Source organism: Brachyhypopomus gauderio, chromosome 19 (genome assembly GCF_052324685.1).
Source record: "Brachyhypopomus gauderio isolate BG-103 chromosome 19, BGAUD_0.2, whole genome shotgun sequence".
In the NCBI taxonomy this organism is placed as follows: domain Eukaryota; kingdom Metazoa; phylum Chordata; class Actinopteri; order Gymnotiformes; family Hypopomidae; genus Brachyhypopomus; species Brachyhypopomus gauderio.
In genome coordinates, this window is record NC_135229.1 from 3435289 (window position 1) to 3446844 (window position 11556).

An 11556-nucleotide genomic window follows, 5' to 3' on the forward strand; every position below is an offset into this window, starting at 1 on the left:
TCATGGATACTATTGGTCCTCTTGTACCATAGTAGCTTATACAAACACACATGGAAGCACATCAGTTATTGATCATCCAACCCACAATATGTTTACTGTGGAACTGAACAGACTGAACACTGATCACTCTGGATGGTACTGGTGTGCTGCTGAAATTGGTGGTAAATATGATGATATGGATTATTTGTATGTGACAGTTAGTGCAGGTAAGAAATCTCTCTGTATTAGATATAGACTTGCTGACTGTTTGTAAGGCTTCTATCAGATGTTTCTTATGATGGAGGACATGTTTACACTGCTGTATTTATATGTGTTTGTTCAGCTCCTGCGGTGTCTGTGTTGGGGAGCAGAGTGAGTGGAGAGGAGGGGAGCAGCGTCAGTGTCCAGTGTCTCTACAGTGCTGCATATCAGAATAAACAGAAGCAGTGGTGCAGATCTACAGACTGGAGCTGCTACACAGTGGGGAGGACTCACACATCCCAGAATTCAGCAGTGTGGATCAAGGAAGGGATTAGATCCTTCAAGGTGGAGATGACTGGACTGAAGAAGAGTGATGCTGGCTGGTACTTTTGCTCTGTTGGAGATGTACAGGTTCCTGTTCACCTCACAGTCAATGATGCTCTCACAGGTATGATTGCATGTACCTTTGTGTCTTAATGAATTATGTAAATGGTGAAATTATTATTTTAAAACATGACAGCACTGAGTACAGACAGAATAACCAATCCTGTGTCTGTGGTGTGATACTAGATTTGGTCCTAGTCAGTTTTGGGCTTTCATGTTTGGTCTCTGTTGTGTCCTGAATGCAGCTTTCTCAGTATGGAGAACAGAGGTAGCAACCAGAGCTCATCTTACTGAAAAATGTTCTCTTCTTACTGAAATGTTCTCAATGATACCAGAATGAGTCTGAAAGGTTAAGTTGTTCATTCTTTCCTCATAGTGACAACAGCTGTGACAATGACACCTGACAATAAGAAATCCAGCATCAGAAATGTCAATCCACATACCACTCCAGGTACCAGAACAGATAGTGTTGTGACCATAATCACACGGTGTTTGACGTTACTGTGTTGATTTGAGAGTTCATGCATCAAGCTGCTTAATCTTTCCTCATACTGACAGAGGCACCTGACAGTGAGAACCAGCATCAGGGAGACCACTCCTGTACACCAACACATACTGATCTTAAAATGGGAAAAATCTTACTAACTTCACTTTCTCCTGGAGCTTTAAAGACCTCATGAAGCTTCTCACACCTCAGTAGCACATGTAGGTTTTACTCTAATTTACTGTTTGTGTTCTACAGTGACACAGTCGGAGAATCTTATTAACAAGAAAACCAGCATCAGAAAGACGACTCCACAGACCACTCCAGGTACCATAATTATTTATTTATCTATAATTTATGTAGCCAGGTAATATGATTTTTTATGTTTGATAACTATTACTACACCAGCCATGTTCACTATTACACTGACTTATTTTCAACAAAAATGTCATCACATGGGGATACAGGGATGTGATTACAGTGATTCACCTCTCCACCATGATTCATACAGAAATAAACATACCAGCAGTCATCCTCATTACACTGATATGAACACTTACAGTATAACATCACACACACACACACACACACACACACACACACACACACACACACACACACACACACACAATACAGGGATCTTGTTTTTTCATGTTAAAGCAAATCATCTATTCACTTTATGGTCTATGATTTAAACATTTTAAAAGAAATACATTATTACTCAATTAGAAAACAAGCATTTTTTAATCAGAAAAAGTAAGCTTCTATAGGCTATTTAGAATTTAAGTATTTAGTCTGATTTACCACAAAACACCTAAAATCTAAAGAAGAGCTCTGAGAAGTACTGAAGGAAACCTGGTATAATTCACCTAAAGATTTCTTCAGTCTCCCCAAAAGAGTTCAATATTTGTACATTGTGTATATTTTTCCACTATTTTGTATTTGCATCTTATTACATAGATGGAAATACACACCCTTTCTTATGTTGTTTCTTCTTGTAGTTTTGGTATAATAAAGCTGTGGGTCATACCTGTGATAATGCAGGTGGAGGAGAAGTGAATGTCCCTTGATGTCATGTGGTCCTGCCTCCCCCCTGTCAGTCTTGTCTTTTGTTTTGTTCTGTGTTTGAGTGTCTTTTATTTTGACATTTCCTAGTTGTCTCTGTTTTCACACCCCTGCCGTGTTCTCTGCCCCTCGTTATCACTTTCAGGTGTGTCTTGTTGTGTCCCTTGTTAGTTGATGTATTTAAGTCCTGTGTTTGGTCTCTGTGGTGGTGGGTTATTGTATGTTGTCAGTGGAATGATTCAGTGTAATGTTCTAGTCGTGAGTAGTGGTTTTTGTTTTGTTTGTTCATGCTCTGTGTCTTTTTGTGTTAACTTTCATGTTCAGCTTTGGTCTTTGTATGAGTTGTGCTCTTTTGTGTTGGTCTGTTATATTAAACCTCCTATATCTGCATCTGCGTCCTACCTGCCCAGCCTTGTTTGTTACACTTGAGGAACACATGATTGAATCCTGTCTGCTCTCCATATAGGAGACATTTATGTAATGACTGAGATTACTGAACATCCCTGATAGAAACAGTGCAGGAACAGATATGGTTCTGCTGAGTTCTGAGGGGTTAAAGCAAAACATAATATTCATATTCCCATGATTCTTTAGGTTGTAACGCGAGAGACACTGGACTGTCTGACAATACCAAACCCACGTGAGTGCAACAAACCCAAATTATTATTATGTGAGAACTTCCTGAAGAGAATGGAGAAGGTTCTCGTGAGGCAAATCTTTGTTACTGCAGGCTATGCGGAGTTGTGTGTAATTAAACATTACAGTGATGGTGAAAGCTGTCACGGTATGGCGGGCCCCCTACTAGTCGCCCCCGTATACAGCGGCAGTTGTCTTGTTTCGTTGTGTTCGTCCCTCAGGTGGGTGGGGCCTATGATCCGCCTCACCTGACAGTCGTTTGTTTGTCTATATATGTCTTGTCTTTGTACCAGTTGACTGCTGGTTATTATATCCTTAATTCAGATCGAGTCATGGGTTTTTGGTTTACGCACATTATACATTAAACCCTCCTTTTTTCCCTGAGACTTGGCGTGATTGCTTCCTTTTTCGATTGCACCCTTGCCCGTCACAAAAGCTCTGTAATTGTAGTGGTTATCTGACTCTTTACAAAACTGAGATTCTTTATTAAAAACTGTATTAGCTTCATGAGTGTTGATGGAAAGTGGGTGTCAGATATCCAATCATTGGATGTATAAACACATGATGTACAAAAAAGGACTTGAACAAAGTTAATTTAACTTTGACAGGGCTAAATTTTAATAATCTGCCATTTTGTTTTTAGACTGAAGGTTCACAGGAAGTGATGTGTTGTGACATCTCAGCAGTTCGATCCTTTGTGATTCACTGATGATTTGTTTTATGTTTCAGAGATGTTGTGGAGTTCTGCATTTCACACACAACATAATAGGGAACAGGTGCTAGTATTCTGGTGATTTGGACCGAGGGAGTGGTTTGGTGCTCGGGGGCGTTTGTTATGAAGCAGTGTGAGCTGAGACACGCGCCCTCTGACGGCGACCCGCCCTCCCCACTGTGACAGAAACATTATAAAACTAATAGTTTACATGAGATAATGGTCTCACTTCCCTCGTCTGACAATCTGCTCTTCATGTATTTCAACACCGTCATGTTTTTTGTTCTACTCACTATAGTGAATGTGAATGTGTCCTGTATGAATAAATATCCATCATCATCATTACTGATGTTGTCATTTAGTTTTAATGGAAGTTGAAATTCCAGAGTCAAGTTTGCAGACATCCCTCTTTTTCCAGAGGTTCCAGGAGTCTCCAGCATTTTAATAGGGACTCAAGATTAGAGACAGAACTAGAGACAGATTAGAGTCCAAGAATCAACTTTTTTGAGATTTGATTGACTGAGGCAGAGCATGAGAGAGGGTGACACACACACACACACACACGAAGACACATACCTACTGTGGCATCATATGTAATTCCATCATACATAATAGGTAGTTCATCTGAAGTTCACAGATAGAGCTGTGTTGATGTCTTAACATGTCTTATGTTTGTATAACTCGTGTTTTAACATGTTGTTTAACATTATTTGAAATGTTCACTCACACTGTCCTGATGTTAGATGTAAGAGTCATGCCCAAGGTTAATGCCTAATGAACGTTCAGAACATTGCCTTTGGTGTTTTTATGCTTTAAAAAGGACAAAGACTAATTTTCTGTGTTCACTGCACAGAAAATTATATTATCGAATATATCGAAATTATATTATATTATATCGCGATCGATCGCCGAGTATAAACGCCTCCGCTTAGCAAAGCGCTGAGGAGCGATTTCGATTGGAGGATCGTGCTCTCTGTCTGAGATTTTTTGCTGATGCTGGTCCAGCGTGTCGCGTGCCACTGATTATGCTTCCGCGTACCAACAGTGGCACGCGTGCCATAGGTTGCCGACCCCTGCTCTAGGAGGATACCCACCCAACCAGATAACCCCCAACCCACCCCCCACCCTCGTGACCCCGACGTGAAGATAATGGATGGATATATCTTGTAAGGTTGATGAAATTAGCATCCGCGAACATCAATACTTGGGTAAGCACTAGAGCAAAAAAAAGAAGGCGTGTCAAGATTGAGCTTCAAAAAAAAAAAAATCCTTTCCTTTCCTTATTCTTATAACTCAAATAGCATGGTCAAAAACTATGTTAATTCATGCTCCTAGGTCATCCTTATTTCCACCCGAATCCATCTTCCCAAAAACCGATCTAACCTACGTCATATGGATCGGGCCATACTATGTCTAACAAATAGGAGTGTGTTATATTTACAAAGTTAATCAATGTTAGTCATCAAAATCATACGTGTAATTACAAACATATATCTTACAGACCTAATACTTGGTTAATTACAATATTACTGTTCCATGTTATTGTGGATCATTGTTTTTAATTCATTTATTTAGATGTCTACCTTTCTGTGATGGAGAGCGGAGTGAGAGGTGAGAATGGAGGTAAAGATATTGTTCACAATCTCTACAGGGCAGCACGTCATAATAAAGCATTGTGGAGATCTGGCGCCATCTAGTGGTAGTACACGTAGTACACGTCACACAGGAGTACTGACGCACCTCCTCAGCTAATGATCACGCTGGTCTGAAGGAACCAGCTTATCGCTCTATCACTTCTGTGTGCAAAACTTTTCCCAGTAAGAGAAAAATAATGAAGAAAATAAAAAATAATGAAACAAAAATATTGAAAATTTTTCAAAACTGCAAATAGAAGGACAAGAATCTGTGATGTTATTTGTGGTCAAAGACGCACGCTTCACTTTCTTATGCAGTTGTGCGTTGACTCTGTCACATCACACGTGGTGATGTTGGACACTGCAGAAGAGGTGTGATAGTGCACATTAAATTGTCGTCTCCTACATTAGAGAAAGTGAATAACAGAGAGGAGGAGAGAGGAGTAACACACACCTGCTGTGAAAAGCTGATGAGCTGAACCTGTACTGATGACCAAATAAATAGTTTTATTCAACATTGTGTGATGTGATTGGTTGTTTCCTGTGCATTCTGGTAACTGTGGATGCATTCGGTGGTTCAGAGGACTGTGTGACCGTCTCATTGGACAGCCAGCGTCTCGTCTTTAGGCCACAACGCTTCATTTGCAGCGTGTCTGAAGTAGAGCAGTGTGAGGCACTCTGGGAAAACCTCCTCCTGCAGGTTACAGCCTCACTCTGCAATCGTACCCATATTAGACTGACAACCAGCACCACTGTGTCCAGTAAAGACATGTGGTTACACTGGCATTCACACACCACCCAACATAATTCACACACAGTACACAACAGAACTGTTTCATGTCTTTCACAGTCCTGTTGGTCTTCCATTTGTTCTACTCTTCCTGTTCTACTCTTACTATTTTTTATATCATTAGTGTTAATATCATCTTCATCATCTAAAGAACTTTGTAAGCTTATTTTTAAAGGTTCTATACATACAACAATTATTGAGAGAGAGAGAGAAATAATGAAAAAATAATGTTCTCATTAATAAAAACCAAATTGACCCAAACTTTCATAAATTGCTTGTTTTCTTTATTTTTGTCTTTTTTCATTTTTTTCATTCATTTTTAGTGAATTATTGAAATAGCAGAATAGATGTAAAAATGTGAGACAAACAAGCACCACTCAGACCAAGTGTCTGATGTAGGAAGTGTGTTTGTCATTTGTGTCCTGCAGCAACTGTTACATGTGCTGTTACTCTCTCATGGATTCTATCGTTCTCTTTGTGTTTCTCCTCTGCATCTCAGGTAAGATCAGCGCTGGTTCACTCATATGAACCACCTGTGTGGTCTTCAGTTTCATGGGTGTAACTGGTCCTTTATTAGCTGACCTATTTCAGAGTGCAGTGTGGCTCCAGATATCTCTGAACTGATCTTCACTTTAACATTGGACATACATCCTACCTGCACAGTACTGAGATACAGACAGTGATCTTTGTAAAGCAGTGTGTGTGTATGTGTGTGTGTGTGTGTGTGTATCTGCAGACTCAGAGAACTTGAGGACGCTGAAGCACGTTTCTGTAAAAAGGGGAGATTCTGTCACTATTCCATGTTTTTATGATAAATCCTATAAATCAAACAACAAATACTGGTGTCGTGGATACTATTGGTCCTCTTGCACCATAGTAGCCAATACAAACACACGTGGAAGCACATCAGTTATTGATCATCCAACCCACAATATGTTCACTGTGGAACTGAACAGACTGAACACTGATCACTCTGGATGGTACTGGTGTGCTGCTGAAATTGGTGGTAAATATAAACCAGATGATATGGATTATTTGTATCTGACAGTTAGTGCAGGTAAGATATCCCTCTGTATTAAATATAGACTTGCTGACTGTTTGTAAGGCTTCTATCAGATGTTTCTTATGGTGGAGGACATGTTTACACTGCTGTATTTTTATGTGCTTGTTCAGCTCCTGTGGTGTCTGTGTTGGGGAGCAGAGTGAGTGGAGAGGAGGGGAGCAGCGTCAGTGTCCAGTGTCTCTACAGTGCTGCATATTGGAATAAACAGAAGCAGTGGTGCAGATCTACAGACTGGAGCTGCTACACAGTGGGGAGGACTCACACATCCCAGAATTCAGCAGTGTGGATCAGGGAATGGATAGGATCCTTCACGGTGGAGATGACTGGACTGAAGAAGAGTGATGCTGGCTGGTACTGGTGCTCTGTTGGAGATGTACAGGTTCCTGTTCACCTCACAGTCACTGATGCACTCACAGGTATGTTTACATGTACCTTTGTGTTTTAAATGGTGAAACTATATGTCAATGAACATTTAAAACATGACAGCACTGACTAGAGACAGAATAACTAATCCTGTGTCTGTGGTGTGATACTAGATTTAGTCCTAGTGTACAAGAGTAGAAGTGAGTCAGTTTGACTCTTTCATATTTGATCTCTGTTGTGTCCTGAATGCAACATTCTCAGTATGGAGAACAGATGTAGCAACCAGAGCTCATCTTACTGGAAAATGTTCTCACTGATACCAGAATGTGTCTGAAAGGTAGTATTTTCTGTCCTCATAGTGACAACAGCTGTGACAAACACACCTGAAAATAAGAAAACCAGCATCAGAGATGTTAATCCACACACCACTCCAGGTACCAGAACTAATATTTATCTTATAATGGCAACAATTTTACATCTTTCACTTTATCATGAAGCTTTTCACACCTCAGTATCACATGTGGTGCCATTCTGTGTTCTGCAGTGACACCATCAGAGAATCTAAAAAACACTACCAACAATGACTGGACAACAGCCAAGTAATGTGTGTGTGTGTGTGTGTGTGTGTGTGTGTGCGAGAGTGTGAGAGTGTGTTTGTGTTCTGTGTATGGTGGAAAACATATTCCTCACGCTGGTTTCATGACTATAAAACATGTACGTATAACTAATATAACCACACTAGATTAGTGACTATAAAATACGTATGTATAACTAATATAACCACACTGGGTTAGTGACTATAAAATACGTATGTATAACTAATATAACCACACTGGGTTAGTAACTATAAAATACATATTTATAACTAATATAACCACACTGGTTTCATGACTATAAAACATGTACGTATAACTAATATAACCACACTGGGTTAGTGACTATAAAATACATATGTATAACTCACATAACTACACTGGGTCTGCACACTGCAGGTATGGGACCATCATGACTGTTTGGCTCCCAGTGGTGGTGGGACTGGGGCTGCTGGTTATTCTGCTAATTCTAACCTGCACTCTGAAACACAGACAGACACGCAGTAAGCAGGCGGCTCCATCTCCTGTTATACTGGCACTCTTGAAAATATTAAAGTTAATGCCAGTAACCATATTAGTGTTAATAAAACTGATCAATTTTAACAAAGGTTTATAGTGCTGTAACTGTTGTATGCTTGTATTGCTATCCTATGTATTATCACAAATAAACATCTTATGTCGTGATGGGAAAACTGTATCTGCTGACATACAAACTCATAACAATTTTCCCCAGGGGAAAACCAACGTGGGAGCAGCAACACTGCTGACACAGTTAGTATTGTGTTTGATTGGTATTAGTGTATTTCTTGATTATTAGTGTTTTGTTCAGTTATTATTGTGTTTGATGGATATTAGTGTGGAGTTTGTTATTATTATTGTGTTTGGTGGATATTAGTGTGGAGTTTGTTATTATTATTGTGTTTGACGGATATTAGTGTTGTGTTTGATATTAGTATGGTGTTTGATGGATATTAGTGTTGTGTTTTATATTAGTATGGTGTTTGATGGTTATTAGTGTTGTGTTTGATATTAGTATGGTGTTTGATGGATATTAGTGTTGTGTTTGATATTAGTATGGTGTTTGATGGATATTAGTGTTGTGTTTGATATTAGTATGGTGTTTGACGGATATTAGTGTTGTGTTTGATATTAGTATGATGTTTGACGGATATTAGTGTTGTGTTTGATATTAGTATGGTGTTTGATGGATATTAGTGTTGAGTTTGATATTAGTATGGTGTTTGATGGATGTTAGTGTTGTTGTCACGTTGAGGACCCCGGCCCCTCCCTTTTGGGCGTGTGTTTACGTAGTCTACGTGCATCGTCTGCGTCTGTGGATATTCCGTGGTGATGAATCGTCTCGTAATCACGTGGGGTTAATGTGGTTTGTCTATTTAATGTGCGCTCGCGCAGTGTCCTGTGCTCGTCGTTGTCTAAGTCTACACGTTGTGTGTGTGCTTGCTCCGTGTTACTCGTGCGCGATTGCGCAATACTTGTCAGATTAAAGTCACGTTTGCTCCGCAACCCGAGGATTCTGTGTCTCGTCCTTGGCTGCGCCCGAACGTCACAGTTGTGTTTGATATTAGTATGGTGTTTGGTGGATATTAGTATTGTGTTTGACATTAGTATGGTGTTTGACGGATATTAGTGTTGTGTTTTATATTAGTATGGTGTTTGATGGTTATTAGTGTTGTGTTTGATATTAGTATGGTGTTTGATGGTTATTAGTGTTGTATTGTTTTTCCAAGATAAGCTGCAAGTGATGCAAGTCAGCCATATTAGCAGTTAGATACATTGTGACTCATCTAATACAAACAACACCAAATACTTATTCAGGGATCATTACTGAGTAGCTTTTTGTTTCCACAGTCTTCACCTGTCCAGCTTCATACAGATGTCATCTACAGCTCTGTAACCATAGTTCCCAAACGTGAAACTGTAAGTATGCTGCTAAACATACAGTCAGACCTGTTGTCATGAACACACCCATTAATTCACTGTCCTGAGCCAAAGACAAGGGAGCACTGGCTGGTTGACATCAGTAACTGTTTATGAGAATAGTTCAACCTGTTGTAACTGTAAATGGGTGTCTAGCTTACATTCAGTTTCAGTGTCCTTATCAAGCCTATTGCTGGTGATACAGTCTGTAACCAAAGAGAATCCTGGATGGTAGTCCGTGGTTCACCATGTACCAGACCTCTAAAACTGCCCCATTGTTCAGCTCTCTCCCACAACCACAGATGACGGGGTGATCTACAGCTCTGTGCTTCACAAGTAAGACATGGCGGTAACGAAGTGTCAAAAATGGCCTGGACCACAATGCACTGACATGTGCATGTGGAAAGTTTAACCACTTACACAGAGGTCAGTCCTGTGCAAGTGGTGTGAGTTCATGCAATCGTCCTCTCGTGGGAAATCTTCAGCTTGAGCAAGTGTGAATAAGTCAATGAGTCATTAACTGCGAAGTTCTTCATGTCAAAACATGCTTTAATAAACACTGAAATGTAGCCTACTTGATTTTCTGTTCATGTTGTGGTCACACTCCCATGTGTTTTGCTAGTAAATGTGCTGTGACTCTATATGTTTTGGGACTGACCAGAACACTCATGTTCATACTCAGTATACCATTTAATCATCCCTAATTTTGCATGCTCAGAACTGTATAGAATGCATCACTTATTTTCGTTCCACAACAGTTATGCTTAATTATACTCAATACTTTAAATGTCAATGGTTGATTGATGTTTGTTCACGCTAATTGGGGCTACCACACTGTATTGACAGCTGTCTAATGTAAACTACACAAACCTATCGAGGAGTATTTTCAGGTGCCTTATGAACTTTTATGTGGTGTTTCAGTGTCTTTAATTTGTTTCCCACATTCTTCACATGTTGTTCCTTCAGTTTTGTCCAAGGATTTAAACTCCCTTTCTTTACATTGAACGCTTCTCTCTGATTTCTCTCACGCGTCACAAGAAAAGGGGGCTGTGTCCCAAATTACCGAAACAAACGTAAGGAATAATGCCAAAATAAATGCACAAAGAAAGTATTTTTCTATAACTTGTGTGTGAGTGACTTTTATTGTCCACGAGTCATATTGGACGAGTCAGAGTCGAATTGAGAGTCATTATGGACGAGTTTCAAGTCAAGTCTGAAGTCTTTTTGTTGTAGGCGACTTAAGCGCGAATTCGACTCGAGTCGCTCACTCGACTGCCCATCTCTGGATCCTCCCAACGAACACTGATTAGATCCCAAACTCGTGGTCTCCCTCTCGTGGCAGCCTGCTGGCATTGCGAACCACCAATCACAGTAAAGATTTATATTTGTCTGGATAACAAATCAGCCGTCTTTTAACAAGTGAATACGTTTAATGTATTAATTGATTTATTTCAAGGAATATATTCACCAAAACATTTATTGACAAGAATGCTTAAAAATAAAACACAAACCTGGGCATTTATGGTCCTACCTGTCACGGTGACAGCTCCGGACCCTTCCCTGTGGGCGTGCCGCTACGTTGTCTGCGTGCCGTTGTGTCCATGTATGTACTTCCGTGGGTGTGGGTTGTCTGTGAGCGTGTTCGTAGTCGCACCTGTGCCTTGTCTTGTGATCACGCGGGTCAGCATTATTCACCTAATTAATTTTGTTAAAT

At 40.0% G+C, this 11556-nt stretch overlaps 2 protein-coding genes across 2 annotated transcripts; both read left to right on the plus strand.

Annotated features, from left to right (window-relative positions):
• The first annotated feature begins 475 nt into the window (after positions 1 to 475).
• LOC143483036 (uncharacterized) lies at positions 476 to 3763 on the plus strand. Its single transcript, XM_076981712.1, has 5 exons — positions 476 to 628; positions 941 to 1015; positions 1307 to 1375; positions 2708 to 2753; positions 3479 to 3763. The coding sequence occupies exons 1-5, from the start codon at positions 532 to 534 to the stop codon at positions 3513 to 3515; spliced, it is 324 nt and encodes a 107-aa protein (XP_076837827.1). The 5' UTR covers positions 476 to 531; the 3' UTR covers positions 3516 to 3763.
• A 1290-nt stretch (positions 3764 to 5053) lies between these two features.
• On the plus strand, positions 5054 to 10847 carry LOC143483338 (uncharacterized). The gene is made up of 11 exons (XM_076982180.1): positions 5054 to 5072; positions 5677 to 5869; positions 6314 to 6384; positions 6622 to 6942; positions 7059 to 7364; positions 7485 to 7511; positions 7856 to 7910; positions 8304 to 8407; positions 8638 to 8675; positions 9774 to 9842; positions 10126 to 10847. The coding sequence occupies exons 1-11, from the start codon at positions 5054 to 5056 to the stop codon at positions 10180 to 10182; spliced, it is 1260 nt and encodes a 419-aa protein (XP_076838295.1). The 3' UTR covers positions 10183 to 10847.
• The last annotated feature ends 709 nt before the right edge of the window (positions 10848 to 11556 follow it).

Excerpts from the sequence above, each read along its gene's own strand:
- LOC143483036 (XM_076981712.1), top strand. The coding sequence starts at position 532 with ATGACTGGACTGAAGAAGAGTGATGCTGGCTGGTACTTTTGCTCTGTT. Across the intron at positions 1,016-1,306 it reads CAATCCACATACCACTCCAG|TGACACAGTCGGAGAATCTT; the intron begins GTACCAGAACAG and ends TGTGTTCTACAG. Across the intron at positions 2,754-3,478 it reads TCTGACAATACCAAACCCAC|AGATGTTGTGGAGTTCTGCA; the intron begins GTGAGTGCAACA and ends TTTATGTTTCAG.
- LOC143483338 (XM_076982180.1), top strand. Across the intron at positions 6,943-7,058 it reads GTATCTGACAGTTAGTGCAG|CTCCTGTGGTGTCTGTGTTG; the intron begins GTAAGATATCCC and ends GTGCTTGTTCAG. Across the intron at positions 8,408-8,637 it reads GAAACACAGACAGACACGCA|GGGAAAACCAACGTGGGAGC; the intron begins GTAAGCAGGCGG and ends AATTTTCCCCAG.